Here is a 21,041-nt window from a genome sequence, read left to right as displayed (position 1 = left end):
AGCTGCACGGGAGCGGGGTGGCACTGCGGGAAAAGGACTGCGCTGCTCTGGCTGGGGTGGCTGTGAGCACAGAGACCTCTCCGTGCCAGCCCGAGTTCTCCCTCTGCCCTGGGACAAGCTTGTGCTCTCGCTCCTCGTGCCGTCTTCCCTGTTATGAAATGAGATGCTAATTTTAGTCCTGTGGGGATCCAGAGACATTTTGCTTGGCTTCCAGGAACTAAGTAAGAAAATGAAGATGCCCTAAAGGGAGGGAGAGATGCCAAGAGAGGAGGGATGAGAGAAGCCTCAGTCCCACTGTCCCTGACACACCATGACCTCTGGAGTCCTGTTTCTTCATTCTGGTTCAATATTAACCCAGCGGGGCTGTGACTCTGCTTATTCTGCTCCCTCTGCATTTCCCCTGCAGCCAGGGCTGTACAGCATGGCGCACAACAAAACCAGCGTGCTGAGGGGCCTGCTCTTTTCCAGCCTTCTGCACCTCACACTGAGCCATGCCGGAGGTAAGACTCAATGGCACAGGGAGAAGGACAGTACCAGTGGGCGACAGGAGGAAGAAGGATGGGGTTATTTCTTTCCAGGAGTAAAGCAGGTGGCAGGTTTTCTTGGTAAGGCAGGAGGAGCATCTAAAAGCTTGAAGCTGGGAGTGAAAGGGTGCTGAGAGTGGAGTGAGCATAGGGCTTTGCTGCACGGCAGGATGTAGCAGCATCCAGCAACTGCTGCAACAGCTCAGTGGATTTTGTGGGTCACTTGGGAGATGGTGGGGAAGGGGAGTGTGGCTCAATCCAGGACCATGTGTAACACAACTGTGGGCCTTTTTGGGCTAGAGTTCCTCAGTTGGCCTGGGTGGCTGCAGTTCTCCATTGCCTCCTCAGCTGTCCCTTATTGAAACTTCAGGTCATAGGCAGTATGCCACCCTCCTGTTCGCTGCTCCTTTTCGCTCAACAGAGCCTCTAATTCATCTGTCTTTTCTTAGTATGAGGTTAGGTCCTCTCTGTCCCACTGCTGTGTGTGGGAAAACCTGTCTACAGGTCTCAAATCAGGGTCTCTGAACATGAAGATGGAACCAAGCTGTGCCTATCACAGTGGTCTGAGGTTGGCAAGACAGAAATACAGTGGCTGGCAGGGACCAGTAGCGGGCTCCAAGCAAGCAAGCCTCTACCAAACTGCAAATGAGCTTTGCCAAGGATAGCAGAGGATTCCTGTCACTTCTGTTGCCCAAGTGATGCGAGCACTGATGGATGAGTTACAGAGAGCCTGCTCTGATCATCAAGTGTAGACCTGACAGGGCTTCTCCTCTCTGTATGGTGCTCTGGGGGAGGCTGGGCTGTGTGATCACATCAACTGTGTGTGATTTTTGGAAACTGCAAGGGGAGACAAAGGGGCCCTCCCGCTGCGAGCACCCCTTTGACTGGCAGTGTTCTGACCCGGTAGTTTTCCTGGAAAAGGGGCAGGCACTGTCACTGCTCAAGCGCCCACGACGTGCCAACAAGGGATTTCTGGAAGAGATGCTTCAGGGAAACCTGGAGCGAGAGTGCCTGGAGGAGACATGCAGTTACGAGGAGGCTTTTGAAGCCCTTGAATCCACCGTTCAGACGGTACGTACGGGTGTTCCCAGGAAACGTTCTCTCAGGGGACCCCTGTAGTGAGAGACCAGCAGGTCGAACACCCAGCCAGGGGCTGGGGTTGTAACGCTCCGTTCTGTGAACCAAAGATGAAGCTGATGCGTATGTGCCCCAGGGAGACCTCAGGCTTTCTTAGGGAGTTTCCCTTCTAGAGCCACTCCAAGGAATGCAGCTCAAAGCTCAGGGTCTTTTCCCTCCCTCTCCTTTTTAAGCATGAACTGAAAAGGAGAGGGTCTCCCCATCAGTCCCGAATTGCACCTTCCAGCATGGCACCGCACACATTTGAACTGCCACAGTCCCAGACACTGACAGAAGAGCTGGCTTAGCAACCAAACACTGAATGCAGGTGCTTCAAGCTCCTTCGAGGTGAAGCTTTTGCACAGTCCATCCCTCCTTCTGGCTTCCAGACTCACTCTGCTAAATTTGTTCTGCATCCTTTTGGGATTTGCTCCTAGCCCCAAGGCCAGTATCCATGCTGAATTCCACACACAAGTGTACAACAGTAAACAGATAAACAGTTAGGAGTCTAAGCCCGCAAGACACAACCTCTGTGGAGTATTTCTAAAGCCATCACCCCCAGGCTGCACAGCAGAGATGTAGATCCAAATCGCTGAGCAATACCTACATAGAACCTGTGGCCTTAGAAGTTTTAGGTTCAATTGCTTGGACTTCTGCACTGTAGCATAGGCTCTGCTTCCTCTGTGGGTTGATGAAGGTTTTAAGCACCTTTGGTCTTTTTAGAAACAACAGTACTCCCTTGATTCTTGAGTGTGATGAGTGGGAATGTGGTTTTATATCAGATTATTTGCTTTGTTGGACTTCATAGTAATTGATATACACAGAGATATTTTGTTCCATTTGTTGTGAGGGGGCATTCTCCTACTGGTTTGAATTGCAGCAGATAAGCAAGGTCTGATGTTCTGTGTCTCTACTCCTAAATAAGGGTTTGTTTTTTTTTTTTACAGGAGGCATTTTGGTCAAAATATGAAGGTAAGTTAAATTGCTTCAAGTCCTGCAGGGGCTTTGCTATCCCTTTGGGATGCACTGTCCCATCATGGAGAGATCACATAATCATTAAGGCTGGAAAAGACCTTTAAGTCAAGTCCAACCATCAACCCATGGCTCCCTACCCTCTTACAAGAGCTCACTTTCCAGGACAAAGCACTTGTGTTTTGTCCCTAGATGATAAACTGGTTCAAACGATGATGCTTATTTGGATTCCTTTCATATAATGTGTTTCTTTCTTCTTATTTTGCTAGTATGTCAGGGCCTGAGAAAGTCCAGGACAGTTCTGGATGCTTGTTTAGAAGGTAAGAAATTCATGTTAACCTCAATCTCCCAGATACAGTGAGTGCTAAGAACTTGCTTCCTGCAGAGTTTGTAACAAAAAAAAAAAATCTGAAGTTGGTGAAGCCATCTGATCAGAAAGAAAAATAGCACAAGGGGAGCTTGGAATTCCTTTCTTCTTTCTTCAGCCTAACTCACCCACTGAAACAGCGTGGGGCAGATACTCTTCTCCTTGTGACACAGTCAGGTGTCGCTAAGCCCAGCCTCTCCGAAGGGCTCGACTTGCACCTACAGCCAAAGCAAAGCACAGAGCCTCAGGGCGAGCTCCTTCTGACCAGGCACAGAGCTTGGGCTGTGTGCCCTTCCCACCCCGTGGTGAGAATGCCCGTGCTTGTGCAGGCCCATACATGCAGCAAACATTAAAGGGATGTGTGGGATGGTACCCCTGACCTTAAAAAATGCAACGTCCATTTCCCCTGGCCCTGGCTTACACCATGTTGGGATTTTAACAGGTAACTGCTCTCTTGGGCTGGGCCAGAACTATCGGGGGACAATTAGTTACACCAAATCAGGGATTGAATGTCAAGTGTGGACAAGCAAATATCCACATATACCTAAGTAAGTTCATCTCCCACATACCCCTAAAGGGTTCTCCAGCATGTCCTTCCTTCCTAGCCTAACCAGCTTTTTTTCACAGATTTAATGCCACCATTTATCCCAACCTCATTGAGAACTACTGCAGGAACCCAGACAACAACTCAGAAGGCCCATGGTGCTACACCCGAGACCCAACGGTGGAACGGGAGGAGTGTCCCATCCCAGTGTGTGGTACGCCTCAGCACTACACCCCAGCAAGACTTTCACGGGCAGGAACGCTGCACTGAGACTGATACTAAATGTGTCAAGGAAGGGGAGAAGGTTAGGAGGGAGGGCTTACATGAACAGAGGTCAGTTGGAGTAGAGGAGCTGTGTCTTAAAGGGTGAAGGAGCTGAGGAGGAGAAGTCACTGAGTTGCCCATCCGTCTACCTTGGCTAAATTCCTCTAATGTGCTGTTTTCTCTGGACTACACTAATCTAGATCCAGATTAAATCCAGTATCAGCAGTTCCCTGGAATCTACTACAGCTTTGCCAGTCAGGAGCACCCCAAAATCCTGACTCATCTGCCTCTAATTTGTGACAGCAATGAGTCATTGTGGGGTTTTTTTGTCCGAATTCCCACCTTTAGGACAAAACCACTACAGCTTGTGCTTGAATGCCTGCCTTAAACATCCACTCATACAGAAGGGTGCAGTTTAATACCCACAATCTCAGGAAAAGAGGAGATGCCCTTCTCTCAGCATTGCATTTGACAGGATGGAGAACCATCCCCCTATACTTACACCTTCCCACTTCTCCATAATGCAAAGCTGTATCCCCTGGGGCTTGGCCTCCACCTCAGAAGAACCGGTAGAAAGCAGAGAACCTTCTCACAGAAGAAGTTTCTCTTCTGAGAGAAACTAGAGGCAGAGACTAGAGGCAACTACTCGTAAATGAAAGTCAGACGGGTCAGCAACCATTTTGCTGCAGGGGTGTTCTCAAGTTTTCAAAATCATTAACATTGTCCTGGCCTGCAATATGGCAAACTGGAAAGAGATACTGCTCTGCTGTACCATCTCTGTTCACTAGTTAAGATTCTGACCTACAGTAGCCTACCATTACCCTTACACGTGCATAGATATGGTGGGACTAGAAAAGCCTTGGTTTTATGCACAGCTTCTTTGCAATCACGTTGACCTGAGTAATCTCATACAGAAGCAGCCTCACCGATTAAGGTGAATGCTACTTGCTCAATGTTGGGCCCCACGGTAAGTAGTCAAACACAGAGGAGATCTGTGGAGACAGAAGGTCTCCACATGGGGATTTCTCCAGTGCACAAGGAGAAGGCAGCTTGAGGCCAAGCAACTGCCATAGAACAGATTATCTGGTGCCCACTCACTCAAGAAATGCTACTTTAAAGCTTGCAGCTACAGGGACACCGGCAAGAAAAAATGTGGAAAGTCTGGCAGGAAATTTGTTCTTTGATTATTAGATGTAGAAACATTGGCAAAAGTTAAATTTGCTATTTTAGTAGCATACCATGGTAAAAGGCTCCCCCAAATTAGGTCTAATTACATGTTTGAGAAAAAGGCATTGGAGGCTCTAACACAGCAGCATTATGATACCTGAGGCACCTACCCAGCCCTTGAGCTGGTTTTCAAAGATACCCCACAAAGGAACACAACACTGTCCCTCACATCTTAGTGGCAAAGAGAAGTGTGATGAGTAGTGCCAGCCTCAGCTTACCTCCTGTTGAAAGAACCACCTCTGACGCTGCAACATCATAGAAGGCCACCACATGCATGGGAGCACGGTGGGAGCTCCCAAGAGTAACGGGACACCTCATGGAACTCTGGGCTTTAGTAAAGAGGCTCTGGTGCTATTTGCTAACAGTACTTCTGAGTGCAAAGCTATGGCTTAAATCACAGCTCAGTCTCTTTCCAGGTCAAGAAAGGATGACAGTTGAATTTAATCCACGCATCACACCACCAGCCCCAGTGGGGCCCTGCGAACAAGAGAAAGGCATGCTTTACACCGGGACCCTCTCGGTCACAGTGTCTGGAGCTAAGTGCTTGCCATGGAACTCTGAGAAAGCCAAAGAAGTGCTCCACGGAAAACACATCGACCCAGAGGTGAAGCTGTTGGAGAATTACTGCCGGAATCCTGACGGAGATGATGAGGGTGTCTGGTGTGTCACAGATGAACCACCCAACTTTGAATATTGTGATCTGCACTACTGCGGTGAGAAGCCTGCATTGGTTTGGGTAGGCACACTTGTGAGGCAGTGGCAAACAAAAGCAGTATGTGTGATTAGAGCGGAGTGCTTGGACTGGCAGGCATAGACAAGGAAGTACATGTACCATCTATGTGGAAGTCCTGTTTGTACAAATATCACATGCACTAACCTGCTGTACATGTGTAGAGCTGTTATGTATCTCAGGTGTTCTCTTCTCCCTGAAAACTCACAGTGGTGGACAAGGAGCAGTGGTTTTAAAATGTTTTTCCTTCATCAGACTCACTGTGTATGGAAAGGAACATCTACATTGCTGATAATTATGGAAACTGCAGCTAGGCCTTTTACCATGTTTGTCTTTCTCTCTCAGACAGCTCGCTAGAGGATGGGAACGAACAGTTGGGGGCAATATCAGGCCGTACTACTCTTCCTCAAGAGTTCAAAACCTTCTTTGATGACAAAACTTTTGGTTCAGGTGAAGCAGGTGAGCAAAAACTCTAGATAGATCATCACAGTTTGTAGAAAAGCTGCAGATTTCTCCCACAGTGCACTCACGGTTCCTCGGAAACACAAGCTTGCCAAATAATGTCAAAAGCAGGGGGAGATATTTAAATTCCTTGAAGGTCCCTCAGAAGTCAGTCTTCAGTTATGATCATGGAGCTAGTAAGCACTTGTTCCTAGGCTCTTCCAGCTTAGCATGCTGGCTGCAGACATTTCTTTACTGTGAATCGGGTAGAGTAACAAAGACAGATTACCTATCTTTTCAGACTGCGGCACTCGTCCTTTATTTGAGAAAAAAAAGGTAACGGACAAAAGTGAGAAGGAGCTGCTCGAGTCCTACATAGGAGGCAGAGTTGTGCATGGGGACGATGCAGAAGTTGGCAGTTCTCCCTGGTAAGCATTACCTTTGCACAGTTCTTCCGGGGGAATTATGTCTACATTCTCTTCAGTTCAAGAAGGGAGAAGTAATAGGGTTCTCCCATCTCAGGCAGCACATGGGCATTATGGCTTCTAATCAAAGCTTCTCCAAGTGGTTGACAGGGCAGTACTAAGATAGCTGGAAAGAAACTCTCCTCTTGAGCCAAGTACATAACCATCTGGGAAAGCAAGAACACTGGTGTGTTTTGTCTTTGTCTCTTCATCTGTCCAGCTTTGCTGGAGCAGAGAGGATGAGAAACCTCTCCAGGTGAAGGAAATTGGGCAAATGGCCTACTACATAGAATATATATGCCCAGAGAAGGCTTTTGCTAAAGAGCTACCTATGCAGTTGTCTTTGTCAGTACAGCACAACACTGTTCGCTACTCACTGCAAATTCTGTTCTTTCTAGATGACACCAAGACACATTCAGCCAGCCACACCTTTAGTCATGCTAAGTCTTCCTGCCTCCTTGTCTCTCAGGCAGGTGATGCTCTACAAAAAGAGTCCTCAAGAGCTGCTGTGTGGTGCCAGCCTCATCAGTGACAGCTGGGTCTTGACTGCTGCTCATTGTCTTTATTATCCACCTTGGGACAAGAACTTAACTACAAATGACATCTTGGTGCGGATCGGGAAGCACATAAGGGCAAAGTAAGAGCCTGGATGAACTGAGAATGAAATAGCCTTCCTGTTGGAGTAATGGGATACAATGAGATTGGTCTCAGTATCTGATGAAACGTACATAGCCAGTGTCAGAGGCCTCTCAATAACAGGATCTAATGGAGCTGTCAGTTGCTGCTCTTGCTGATCCTAAAGGTTAAACTGAAAGGGAGGACAGAAGCATGGAAAGTCTAAACGGGCATTACAGTGTAAAGACAGTGTTGTCTCAGAGGGTACAAGGCAACTGAGAGTATCATGAACCCCAGAAGACTCTCAGTTGCTACTGTACAGCAAGTTCTTTCCTTCATGGCTATTTCAGATATGAAAAGAATAAAGAAAAGATTGCGCTGTTGGATAAAATCATCATCCATCCCAAGTACAACTGGAAAGAGAACATGGACCGAGACATCGCACTCATGCACTTGAAGAGACCCATCATCTTCAGCGACTACATCCATCCTGTCTGCCTGCCTACCAAAGAGGTTGTGCAGAGGTGAGGAAACCGTACCATGGTCCTAAAAATACAGGCTACAAAAGCTTCCTTTGGGCCTTTAAAAAGGCAGAAAAAGATGCCTTGCTTAGGCTATTTGCAGCAAGAGATCCAGGCAGAAGAAAGCTGTTAAAATGCATTTGATTATACTGATGCTTCCTTCCACAGGCTGATGCTGGCAGGTTACAAAGGGCGGGTAACTGGTTGGGGAAACTTGAAAGAAACATGGGCCACTAGCCCAGGCAACCTCCCCACAGTTCTGCAACAGCTCAACGTGCCAATTGTAGACCAAGATACCTGCAAGGCATCCACCAAAGTTAAAGTCACTGACAACATGTTTTGTGCAGGTAAGCGGCCCTGCAGACGCAAGGCCAACTTGTCATAGAAGGCAAGAGCTCTGAGCACAGCAAGGTTACTTTCTGATAGATTTGCAAATACCCTCCATAAAGAATAGATTTCCTATGATAAGAACTTTTTCACCTCTCAGAAAATATGAAGGCTGGGGAACTTAAAGCTATGAATAAAGTTCGTAATACCATGCTATGTCAGGCTAACTAGCCTAATGGCACCACTCTGCCAGGTAGCAGCAATAGCTGTGTGAGAGCTGAGCACAGGTAAAATTATCTTTTCACCAGTATATGGAACAGTTCAGTGACTTTCTAAATTAAAGGCTGCACACCAGTTATCCTACTCAGTAGCCAATCAACCCCTTCTTTCTCTATGAGCTTGTCTCAACCTTTTGAAGCCTATTCATACTTACGCCCACAATTTCTGTGGCAACAGGCTCCACAGATTAGTCAGGCATGTGTGACAAATGTAATTCCTCATGTTCCACTAAATTTCCTGTCTAATAAATTTGAAGAGGTATACATCTATACTCCTAAGAAAAAAAGTGTTTTTTCACCATGTCATATGCTGGTTTATGGACCCTTTACAGCCCTGTCATTTCTTTTCCAAGCTGAGAAGCACATATTTAATCTTTCCTAATATAGAAGGCATTCTGTACTTCTGATAATCCTTGTTGTATCTCCCTAAATCTCTTCTGGCACTATGCCCTTTTTGAGAGAAACTAGAAGTGAACACAGAATTCAAAATACGGAGACTATGGATTTACATACCAGTTTAATACTTCCTGCTGTATTCTTCATTTGTGTAGATTTTATCAGTTCCTACAAACAAGTCTCCAATGATTTTTGACTGAGTTTGTGCTGCATAATGTGTATGATTGCTTGAGCTAGGATGGAAGCCAATTTCATGAGTATACTGACAAAGCAGTATTCTTATGGTTTCTTTTTCAAGCCAACAATTTTGAAAAATAGCTGAGATGCAGACATACAACAGGAAAGTGGAGAGATGGGTGATGGGAAAAAGCAAAGACACTGTCTAGTTCATCAGCAATTAAAGTGAAATCCCTTTCTTCTTCATAGCAAGACTGTAGGAAGACAGTTGGGGGAAGAGAGAGAGAGCAGAGACTGCAGAATGACAGGAATGTGAAAGTGAGGACGGCAAGTGTCTCTATAGTAAATAGAATGAAAGAACGGGGTAGATGGAATATTACACACACTGAAGCTTCTAAGACAAGAAAAAGGCACAGTAGCAGCTGACACTAACGGCAATTCTGGTGAAAGACAACAGGAATGAGAGCACAGAGGGTGGAAGAATATGGTGGATTCAGGAATGCTGCAAAGACAGAAGCAGGGTTAGCTGTTCTACATACAATATAAATTTAGAAAACAGCTCTAAGTCAAATAGTTGGCAGAAGCAGTAAGCATTCTCAGAGAATTTATGCAGTAATACTTTAAGGTAGACAACACCAGCCACCCCCCCTACAAAGTCAAATGTCCGACTTTCTTCTTGCCTGTAGGTTACAGTCCTGAAGACTCAAAGAGAGGAGATGCCTGTGAAGGGGACAGTGGGGGACCTTTTGTAATGAAGGTATGTTCAAGAAGTTCAAGCTCATAAAACATATGGAGCTAGTTTTGTGCTATGCTGAACTTTCCTAACAGTCTAAAAACAGCAGCAGAGATGGAGACTAGCGAGTGGCTGAAGTGAACCCTTCTCATGCCCAAGCTGAGCAACCAAGATGAATCCTGCAGTCATCCAGCCCCATTTCTGTATCAAGTTCTCAGCACATACAGAGATCAGCTGCAGAATGCATGAGTGATGGCCAGTTCTCACTTAGAGGTTTAAGAGTAGAGACAAAATTACTCCAACCAGCTATGTTATCTAATAGATGCCAGTCTGAATTCCAAAGCAGTATCACAAAACAGGCTGGGGTGCATACAAGACTTAGATCTGAAAGTCTCTTGCTCCTTGTGCCAATCCCATTTTTCTTTGCTTTAGAACCCAGACAACAACCGTTGGTATCAAGTGGGAATAGTTTCATGGGGAGAAGGCTGTGACCGAGACGGCAAATATGGATTTTATACCCATGTATTCCGCCTGAAAAAGTGGATGCGCAAAGCCATCGAAAAACATGGGCGATAGAGGAAGCGTTCACCTTGCTCGCTCTCAGTTTTGCTACAATGCTTCTCTTAAAAACCTAAGCATAGAAGATCCTGAAGTAAAACAGTTATATCCTTAACAACTCGACAAAGGAAAGGGTCCTCCCTTGAAAATAAAAGTTCTCAAAACCATCATCTTCCTTTTGTTCATGCTGTTTAGTTGCACTTGAATCTAAGCCATCACAGTAGCCCAGAGTACCAACAGAATGGCCAGAATGACCCTAGTTGTACTGCCAATTATCTGTTGTGCTTTCAACAAATTCTCCTCCTTTCTATCAGCTATAATCATCAACAGATTTTACACCTCAGATGATGGCCTTAAGTCAGTCACAGTAAGCACGATTGTGCCCTCAGGCACTGTCCATTTTCCTCCCTTCAAGGCATCTAATTTTCTGTTCTAGAAATAGAGCCAAGAATGTACTAGAGATAATCACCGTACAGTAACTGTCACATTACACAAAACACCAATACCAATGTCAAAAGTAAAGCAACTATAACCTATTTTGATAAGACAGGTATTGTTCTCAGCTACAATAGCAGACAACAAATACAAGTACCACTGTTGGCAAGGTTAGCATCTTAAGACATTACAGATGCCAACGGTATACAATTCATCCTACAGAGGAATACAGGCTTGAGTACATTAAATAGCACTTCCATTACTATATGGCAGTAACTTTCTACATGGCAGGTGGTGCTGGGTCCTCAAAGTGTACTTTCCACCTGCATAGCAAGATTCAGAAGGAAGCAATCCATGCGCAGCCATTCTCAAAGGGCCTCCAATGGAAGCATCCTGCACTATATCTGTTTTCTTGTCTTCAAAAGCCTGTTTAGGGATCACTCACAAAAGAAGCTTCAGTGCTTTCATGAACTCCTCTTTAGCAGGAATTTGTGGACCACTGAGGACCCAGCAGTAAACACATATTCTTTACTAGTGAATTTGTTCAGCCCAGTTTTCTCTTAATCATGAGATTTGGAAACTGTCCTCACTCCCTATGACACCATATTCCTAAACTCATTCACAGTGCCATCAAGTCACAGAAACAGGCAATAGTGAAATTTTGTTGTGCTTCATACAGCGTATTAAGAAGTGGAGTGACTGTGTTGAAAAAGTGACAGTAGAGGTAACTATCCGAAATTAGTTGGACAGAAATAAAGTTATTGATCAATTACTGTCTGGCTACCTTCCTGAAGATGGCTCATTTGGGAACAAACTTGAAGACAGCCCAATTTGAATACCCAAAGCAAGCATAAAACAACATCTCAAAAGACATCTGAAGAAAGAAACCTCAAGAGCTCAAGTTCCAAAACGGTTTAAAGTCATTGATAACCACCGGCATCGGACACTGAAAATGTTTAGCCCTTATAATGTTTAAATTTTTAGCCTCACCTTTTCACTGCTATCCAATAATCTGTGAGAAACTGCATTCCTAAGAAGGGAACCGGGACCATACAGTTTCTGGAGTAAGTCACTGTTAATACTGACTTGTTACAAACAATACAGAGGAATCATTTTTAAAATTCAGTTTAATGTTATTTAAATATTGTCTGGGCTAAAGATTAGGCTTTATTAATTTATGTGCACAAGTTTTAGTTCAGAACTCCCAGGATATTAAGTCCAACCAAACGCTACAGAGACACAGGGCAAAAACTCATTCATAGTAAGCAACTATTTCTTCTGCTACTCAATTATTCCTGTACTTCACTTCCAATCCAGCTTCAAATTGAAGAGTTGTATGCAGGTTTGCAGGCATTGCTGTTTTAACATCTTGAGCTAATTAACAAGTAGCTCTTCAGATCATCTGCTGGACATGGTAAAGGAACATATGGTTTAATTTAAATGTCAGTAAGTTTCAAAAAGCAGCTAGCAATTGAGAGGTAGTGGCAGTAACTCTAGTGCCAGCCAACACAAATTATTCACAAAACCCCAGTTTAAGTGCACAAAACCTCAGCACTTGCCAATAAGGGCCAAATGTCCACTTGTCATACAGCTCTGTTCCACAAGAAAGTGCATGCCCACTTCAGGTTAGGAGAGGAGACTGCAACTACTAAATCAAGGTGGTGGATCAATAAATGGAATCATGTCAATTAACACAGGATGCAGAACACTCACAAGTCACCTGCTATCACAGTGTACAAACTCATCGTAAGCACCAAGCAGTATTAGATCAACTGCAACCCCAGCCTAGGGGTCCTGTAAAAGGAAGATTTCAGCCATTTGCAGCAGCTCTGGCATAAATCTGTGTACAGGTACTACTTTAAAGCCACATTTTTACTGTAATCAGGCAAGATAGTTTCAGTAACAGCCCTAACACAGAGACTGCTGGTCCACAGAGCAGACAACAAAAGCAGCAGTTATGTGGAACAGATTAAAATCTAGAGCAGAAGTGTGCTATTTTAAGCCTGCCTGTCCAATTCTTCATTAACTCTGTTCTAGCTATGGAACAGATAATGCAATTTATGCTTCACAACCAGCTCTACCGTGGAAGCGCAGTAGTAAGGTGGAAATGTATGACCTCTCTAGAGATGAAAGGGCTACAAAGGCTACATAGTATAGGTCTTAATCTTCATACTTGCAGCTTCTGAAAAAGGCTAATCAGAAAACATCCTTAGAAAAAAGCAGTGGCTGCAGCTTTTGCAGACCATCACTACCAGGTGTTTTAGTTATACAAAACAGTGGAGTTTGCTAACATCAGATGTTCAAGAGCAAAAAAAACGTGGTGGTGAGGTCTACCTGCACTTGAAAACTGCATGAGGAAGACTGCTTAACCAAATTAGTTCAGCATAAATGAGTCCACTGACTGTACATCACTGCTAACCTATTCCATACCAACAGCAGCAGGCTCCCTTCAAGAAAGCATTTGTGCACAGATGGGATTACACTGAATCTGGGCAGAGGCCTCACAAAGACTAGATAATTTAAAATATGCATTTCAGCAAACTAAATATTATCAACTTACTCTCAAGTTACAGAAACATATTCCAAAACAAAAAACCAACTATATGAAAAATGTACTACTGCTTATAGAAGAGTGCAAAGTCTCAGGATTGCACCAACACATAGTATATATTCACTCATCTTCCTTATAACATAGCCAAACCCCAAGGTTCATGTCAAGAATAGCTTAGTTCAGTTTCTAGATGCCCACTCACTAACATTCAGAAATAGAGAGTGACTTCTCTAACCAGCAGTCACTGCTGCTCCTATAGAGGCTGGTATAGTTAATGCAAACTTTATTTACAAAAGACACTTAAATTAGTTACTTCATGCCATGTGTCAATACAGAATTAACAGTTCAAGGATTACATGGAGAAGAATTCACAAAATTAAAAGTGAAATCACTAAAGATCTTCTAGGAGTTAAGAACTAGGAAAAGATCTTAAAGACAATTTTACAAATAAAAAAACAAGTTATGAGAAACTAGTCTGAGCAAGAGGATGGTTGTTTACAGGTCTGTACACTAAAACTAATACACAGACAGCCTTCTATTGTCAAAGAGATGCTCACCAAGAAGCAGATTATGTACAAATACTTGTGCCACAATGACTCAACCCCCCAAAATCCACTGTATTATACATAAACCAGTTTGTATACATTAGGCCTAAATGAGGCCATTTAACTATGAAGACTTCTAGTTTAGTAAACTAAAGCTGAAGACAGCCCAAACAACAGTGATGCTGTCTCTCTTGCATCTCTATTTGCGACTGCTTTTTATTCTCTCCAATCTTTTTTTCAAGTCATCAATATTAGCTGCTGCAGAAGAGGGTGAAGCCAGGGTAGTTCCAATGCCAGAAGAATGAGTCTGATTGGAATCCAGGTCCAGATGTTGGTACTGCTCCCGTGACTCACGGAGCTGGGAGAGCTTACTGTGAAGCATATCTGTAGAGGATGCAACTGTAGGGACTGCTGGTTTAGAGAGCAGAGACGTCAGAGGTGGTCTGTCTTCCTGCTATGGGGGAGGAAAATGAAGTGTTAAGACAGAGTGGCAAAAACCATGAAAGAAGTACAAACCATAATCAATGGCTTTTCATCTTCACAAGAAACACTAAAAAACAGAGGAGAAGGAAGGAGTAATACAACACTGGTGATCTGGAGCAATAAAGTCAGTTCCCATCAGTCAGAAGCATGCAAAGCTAGCTACAATACTCAATTCCTATCATGTATGTAGTTCATGTTTAGCCTGATGTCAGTAGGGACACAAAGGAACTACAGTCTTTAAAAAGCAACAACTCACAGCAGATTGGTGTTTGTCTGCTGTGCCTTGAACAGCCTGAATTCTAACACCACAAAAGGAAAGTCCATGCCTATGCACAGCATCAATAGCCAATGAGTTTTCTGGAGGAATGAAAAGAGGAAAATTTGGATTGATTGGCAAGATCCACCCTGCCAAAGACTTACAGTATCAATTCACCGTTCTTTTACCAATATGATGCTTCCATCTGCATTCCATCTCCACCTTGTTACTATCATCTGGGAAACATTTCCCCTCCTCAGAGCTATGAGCTCATATGCGAGTTTGTGTTAAAAGAGTGATGTGCCTGGATGACTATTCCTAGAGTGAACATCACTTCTGAGGTGGCTGAGGGCAAACTTCAGTAACTGGCACTAGATTCCCAACACATAGATCACCAGACTGTTAGAAATTTTGGCCCACAGGTTTCCAATACTATAATGAAAGATCATAAATTCTGACTGGAATCTGCTTTTGGCACCAAAGAACCAATCATTTGAATTCTTAAAAAGCGCAAATGAAGTGCCTCCCCTGGGGCTTTACAAGTGTTGTCAAGTACAATACCTTTGCGTTGTCAAGGCCACAACGCTGCCTGAGGATTTTTAATCTTTCCAGGTAAACTGAAGGCCCCACTTCCTCCCCATTTGAGTTTCCTATAGATGAAGATACAGTGTGGGTAGAAGCAGGAACACATGTTCCTTCCATCTGAGGAGAAATTCCTGGAGGATGAGGGGGGTGGGGGTGGGGAAGAGGGTAAAAAAAAAAAGATTAAAAATATCAAAAGACTGCGAGCCTCTTAAGTTCCTTGAAATAAGATGCAATGGATGAAGCATCAACCAACCTATAAACTACCAAGCTATTTGCATTGGCTAATATAGGCATATCAGCTCCTTAATTTCCTTGCAAGACTGACAACTGAAAGCCTAGAAAAGAAATTAAGACATTTAAGAAGTGGCAGCAGAGCAGTTCCAGAAGTAGTGCTGAGGCTGACAGCTAAAGACGACTTGGCAGGGTGGGGAGGAAGAAGATGCTGATGTACATTGGCAGTAACCATGATGTCCAACAGAGTCCTCAGAAATGCACAGGATGGGAAATATTTGGAGTCTTCTGTCTTCTTCTAAGTTCGGTAGTACTCCTGGACAGGCCTCACCACTGATTCTTACCCCTCTTTACCTCTTCTTCCAGTAAAACTGCTGTTTCTTCCAATTCAATCTGAAATAGTGATTTCTGGAAGGCATGTAGCAAGGTTTTTAAAGCTTCCCTACCTGAAAGCTACAAAAGGCTTTTACATTATGAAAAACCCCCACAACTTCCCATTCTGAAACGAATGGCAAGTTCTAAGACTTAGTATGGATGGGGGTTTGTTTTCACTAGTTTACTGCAAGAGTATTTAAGATAGATGAAAGGAGAATTAAGGCTAAGCGTTTATACTTTAGTCTAAATAAAGTACAGTTGCAAGATGGAACAGTATCCTTTATTATATGAAACTATTATAGTTAGGGAGAAAAAAAGACAAAATTGGGGCACGTAAATTCTGTTTTGAAATCTCTAACTGTTGAACTAACATTTCTTGGTTGTACAGACTTTTAGGATGAAAGGCAGAATTTTCTGTCCCATCTACTCAGACACATTTAGGAGGTTCTGAAAGCAGCTTACGTTTGTTCTACCAAAGTAAAGTAATTTATAATGCAGGGATAGGAGGAGGAACAGTAGTAGAATAAAAGGCTAAAGTATCACAGGGCACTGAAATGTGAACTAAATGAAAGTTAAAAGTAGCTTTTCCAGACTGCGTATCAGTTTTTACTGTTGGCTAATCATTTGTCACATTCCCTCCTTAATATTGCATTAAATACTCGTTTGTGCTTATCTGCAATGAGAGGACTCACTAACAAAGCAATGTACAATAATTCATCCAATTAAAAAGCTGATTTATTAGAAAGAGGTCATCACAAAGACTGCTATAGAAACAGATCAAGTTATTTTAAATCAACTTTTAGATTCTGCAGTAAACAATACCCTATCAAAAAAAAGTCCTGTACCATTTTAGTAACCAAAACGTAAAACAAAAACCTGCTGTTATAAACACCAGCTGTATACTTTGCAGAAACAATTCTTGATACCAGAGACATGAAGCATAGACTGATGTTCACACTACAAGATACAAATTAGAAACACTTGTTTACCAAGCTTTTCAGATGTTTTCTACAGTTAGTGTGACAATGGTTATAATATCTTTTTTGTAAAAAAAAAAAAAAAAAAAAAAAAGAATGCATAGTCCCTGCAAATGGTGCCTTATGAAGCAACACAAGTGCCAAGAAAATATGTGACACGCTTTGGAAATCCACATGGCATGCATATGCCAATATTAGTTTCTACCAAGGAATATGTAACTGCTTTCCTTATATCTCTGATTCTCATAAATCAATCAGTTTTGCTATAACATGTACCTGTAGAAGCAGCAATGCGTCCCTTCCCCTCCCGTTCTGTTTCTATAAGCCGGAGGCCTCTTTCCACATAGCTCTGGAAGAACTGAGAAGAGTTTTTCAGGAAGGGCTCAATGTCTGCATCAGAATATTTCTTTTTGTATTCATACAGCTCTGCCAGACCCTGGGAAGGAACAGTTCCTGTGCATTACTACAACCGCTGCATACACCATTCTAATGTATCATACCCTCTTCCTTACAGGAAGGGAGCACTTACCTCCTTAGTGTTCTCCTTGGAGCCAATCTTCTTAAATATTTCTGCCAAAATATCGTTAACTTTGGCCTTTGAAGCCTTTTCCTCCTAAATAAATAAATGGAGAATTCTAAATCAAAGTGAGTGAAAATGAAGGTAAGTTAGACAAATGCACAGTACCCTCAAACCTGCTAGCTGGATAGATATCATAAAATCTATGCTGCATTACCTGAACGTCCTGGAGAGCACTTCATCCTGGGATATGCACAGAATATTCAGGTAATAACAGAACCACACTGCAAGTTCCCAAAACACTAGCTGTGTGTTGCAAAGGCAATTACTGCTTCATATTTCACAACCACAAAAGTAAGCTTGCTTGTTAAATAAATTACCTTTCATTCCCTCTCCCTACCAACACATTTACATTACTTACTATGCGAGAAGCCCCTTTTTCTGTATCCTTATCAGCTTTGCTTCCACTCTGGTCCATGGAGTGTTTCATTACTCTACACAGGTGAGCCTCCAGCTCAGACTCGTTTTTGTTGTCTATCATTGTCAAATGATCCAAGATCTAACACGGGGTGTGTGTGTGGGGGAAATAATGGAAAAGCATTAGACACTGCATGAAGATCCAATTTAGAAGTACATGACTAGTGACTGCTCTGACCTTGGGCCCTTTCAGCTTGCACAGGGTATGAAGCAGAGTCTTCAGTGTCCTTATAGGAAACTCACTCTTACATTGCTTCAGCTTCTCTTTGGGAAAGACCTTCATGAAAATGTGGATATCTAGTAGAATCCGATCCAGATTGATGCTATTAATGGTTTCCGGAAGAAGACGCACCATTCTCCACAGACACTGGAATGAGAGGCTGACTTAATGCAAAGAGAACTCAAGGAAGAAGCATTTCATTATATATGAAGAGATTACACAAAACTATGATGGAACCATTTCACTCTGCTACAACACACGGACACACACTATGTCTGTCTGCTCAAGTCATATTTGCACTGGTACGTACTTTCTCTTTGTAACTAGCTGTACTGTATTCAGATCCTTCTTTGGAGCTGATGCGTAAAAGTACTACTGACTTCTCTACCAATAACAGGAGACCAGATTCTTTGTGTAAAGAAGTTTCAGCAGATAATGCATATATGCTATGTACACCCCCACATAGCATGAATTCTTTAGGTTTAACCTCATTAAGAATGCCAAAGTTGTCTCTACATCATACCAGTTACAAAACCATGTTATATTATAAAAAAAGATTACACCCACGCTTTAAACGCAGACATCTGCATGTTCACTCTGCCTATCCTTAGAGATGACAAAATACAAGCCAGCTCCAGCGTGAGACTGTTTGAATCCATAGTACAGCGCTGTGCCTAAGCAAATAAGCCCAGCAGGTGACTGCACACCTCTGTATAGAGCTTGTATTAGTACACACAAGCTTCTGTAAACTATTAGCAGGTGTTAAGCTTCCTCCTGGAATACATGAAGTCACCATATGTAACACTGAATTATAAGATTATAATTAGGAAAAAGTTTTAAGTAATATTTCAAGTCACAATCACCAATTTTTTTTTTTTTTTTAAATTTAGCTGTTCCTTCAGCTAAGTTGATTCAGATAAACCAAGTAAGTTCAAAACCTCTACTACAGGCTCACCTTCATGACAAGTTCCGAAAACTTAGGAGAGCTGGCTGTTGCTAGCAGACTGTCTTGGAGCAAAACAAGCAGAGCACTAGAAGGAATAAACTTACAATAGTTACACAGAAAAAGTGCTACACACAAAAAAGGATGCTAACTCCCCACAAAATACCACATCAGAGACTAGGGTTAGTCCAGCAGTTTACGTCATATGGTGTGACAGCTCTTTCCTTCTACTACGTTACAAGAGTTTAAGAGGCAGTCTGCTGAACTACAAAGCACACAGAATCATACTAAGCTGGTTCGTTTAGCCTGCCTCCCGCTGTGCAAATTGTGCAAATTCTGATCACCACTGACAATCAGTAACAATTCTTCATTAGCCAGCTGAACAATTCTACACACATCATTCTTTCCTTACAGAATGACTAACAAACTCACCCATTCAAGGAAAACACAAGAACAGGTGAAGAGAAGCAGTAATGATGTAATTTTCATTATATACCTCAAGATGTTGGTCTGGTCAGACTTTTCCAGAACTTTCACTACCAAGAGGTTGACTGATCGGATGACCTGCTCACCCTCCTCAAGTTCTTCAACCCGAGAATCCAGCATTAATGTAATAAGACCATGCATTAGGTCCTTCAGCACACCAGTGGAGGCCTCTCGAGCCAGACTCTCTATTTGAAATAGCTACAAATTAAAGACAACATTAGGAGTTTTCCCTGCATGCAATGCTTTAATATAGGGATATCGCTAGACTACACTGTCAAGCTATTTCACATATTTCATACACCACCCCCCCATTAAACAATAAAAATGCAACTAGGAAAAAAGTTATTTCTACTGAGTAACTTCTGAAAATACTTAGGCCATCAACTAAGCACTCAAAAGGTAAGGAATATTAAAACAGATCTTACTAGAAGTGTTAGAGTGGTTGTACTCTGTAGAAACAACAAATAGACCTTTTTCCCTTCCCCAATTTCTCAGTCCCTACTCCCTTTCAAAATGTGCATTGGTGAACAGAAAACTGGCAACAAACCTTCATAAATAAGACTCAATAGTAAGGTAACCTAGGTTACAGGTCAGCTCTGAACAGACATTCCATTCTCCTGCAATTTCTACACCGAAGTTCTTGGCTCTTCATCTTAACTTTTAGGTCAAAGCCTTACCGAGATCATGCTCCCAATAATACAGCTGTAAAGTTTGACTATCTCATCTTTGTCTAGCTTCTCATCTGCCATGTGTGTATTGTAGATAAGCCGAAGCTGCATAAAGGTAGCAATTAGGAATTGGTCAATGTGGCCAGACATGGCTTCTGCTTTGTCTTCCTGTCTGAGAACCTCATCAATCTAAAGATTAAAAAAAACCAAAAACAAACAACACCACACAAGTCAAGTCAGCATAATGCAAACAGTGAAAAATAACTGTAATTTAAAAACTTTTCTGTATGAAAGGTCTTGCCCTGACCAATCCATTTGCCAAGGCACTTGTATGCTAAGCTTCCACCTGAAATCAGTAGCCGTGGACCTCTAGTGCTAATCCCAATACAACCAATTATTGATCTTTTAAAGAGCTGCAATCCTATCCTGTACACAAATGAAAACATGAAGTGCTGCATTATGGATTCTGGAATTAATAGCTTTATGAAAACTTCTGCATAAAATACTAAAGTAGTTAAAGCCATCCTGGAAACATGTAAAAGCCATGAGGCAAGACAATTCTTTTGCTAAGGATCTGTAAAACAATTTACATTTAATTAACTTTTACTTAACTAGCACTTTCCACAGATAGTTGACAAAAACAGAGATACACTTTTTTTTTTTTTTAGTGTTTCTGTGTGAAGAATCTTTTCTACATCATCTAAGTGGAATTTCTATTGCTAAAGCGAGTCAGATGGCCCCTGTGCACTTAGTTTTGTCATCAGGGATATTCTGAGCAGAGTCCACGTCACCTGACATGATTGCTCCACCACAGTGCAACTCATCACCCTCGCAGACAAATAGTTTAGTACAGTGTGATTAGTTGCTACCTTAATTGTTTTACCTGTGCCAGAGCCTGGATGCTTGTATTTATATCACCACTGGCTACTTGGGAAATTACAAAGTTGATAGTAGAAGCTGTGTTACTGTGCATGTCATCAAAGTGTGGGGACACAGCACGGATTCTAAAGAGAGTTGAAGAAAACAGGATTCATTAGA

General features: G+C 42.7%; 2 protein-coding genes across 2 annotated transcripts in view; one reads left to right on the top strand and one right to left on the bottom strand.

The window, feature by feature from the left end:
- Positions 1–406: 406 nt before the first annotated feature.
- F2 (coagulation factor II (thrombin)) lies at positions 407–10,422 on the top strand. The gene is made up of 14 exons (XM_010291618.1): positions 407–500; positions 1,432–1,595; positions 2,588–2,612; positions 2,882–2,932; positions 3,422–3,527; positions 3,607–3,737; positions 5,431–5,727; positions 6,090–6,203; positions 6,487–6,613; positions 7,119–7,286; positions 7,615–7,788; positions 7,954–8,132; positions 9,650–9,720; positions 10,129–10,422. The coding sequence occupies exons 1-14, from the start codon at positions 422–424 to the stop codon at positions 10,270–10,272; spliced, it is 1,830 nt and encodes a 609-aa protein (XP_010289920.1). The 5' UTR covers positions 407–421; the 3' UTR covers positions 10,273–10,422.
- A 3,084-nt stretch (positions 10,423–13,506) lies between these two features.
- The window catches only part of CKAP5 (cytoskeleton associated protein 5), a 41,600-nt gene continuing 34,065 nt past the window's right edge, over positions 13,507–21,041 (bottom strand). The window contains exons 35-44 of the mRNA XM_010291607.1: positions 20,887–21,007; positions 20,013–20,192; positions 19,346–19,533; positions 18,862–18,937; positions 17,865–18,053; positions 17,631–17,768; positions 17,222–17,305; positions 16,969–17,128; positions 15,086–15,240; positions 13,507–14,239 (exon numbers count right to left, since the gene is read on the bottom strand). Of these exons, the coding sequence (XP_010289909.1) occupies positions 13,985–14,239; positions 15,086–15,240; positions 16,969–17,128; positions 17,222–17,305; positions 17,631–17,768; positions 17,865–18,053; positions 18,862–18,937; positions 19,346–19,533; positions 20,013–20,192; positions 20,887–21,007 (1,546 nt within the window). The 3' untranslated portion in view covers positions 13,507–13,984. The remainder of the gene's footprint in view (positions 14,240–15,085; positions 15,241–16,968; positions 17,129–17,221; positions 17,306–17,630; positions 17,769–17,864; positions 18,054–18,861; positions 18,938–19,345; positions 19,534–20,012; positions 20,193–20,886; positions 21,008–21,041) is intronic.

Source organism: Phaethon lepturus, unplaced genomic scaffold (assembly GCF_000687285.1).
Source record: "Phaethon lepturus isolate BGI_N335 unplaced genomic scaffold, ASM68728v1 scaffold9070, whole genome shotgun sequence".
Lineage (NCBI taxonomy): Eukaryota > Metazoa > Chordata > Aves > Phaethontiformes > Phaethontidae > Phaethon > Phaethon lepturus.
Note: the sequence above shows the minus strand (reverse complement) of the source record. Positions and strands in the feature narration are given on the sequence as shown.

Excerpts from the sequence above, each read along its gene's own strand:
- F2 (XM_010291618.1), top strand. The coding sequence starts at position 422 with ATGGCGCACAACAAAACCAGCGTGCTGAGGGGCCTGCTCTTTTCCAGC. Across the intron at positions 1,596-2,587 it reads TTGAATCCACCGTTCAGACG|GAGGCATTTTGGTCAAAATA; the intron begins GTACGTACGGGT and ends TTTTTTTTACAG. Across the intron at positions 3,528-3,606 it reads AAATATCCACATATACCTAA|ATTTAATGCCACCATTTATC; the intron begins GTAAGTTCATCT and ends TTTTTTTCACAG.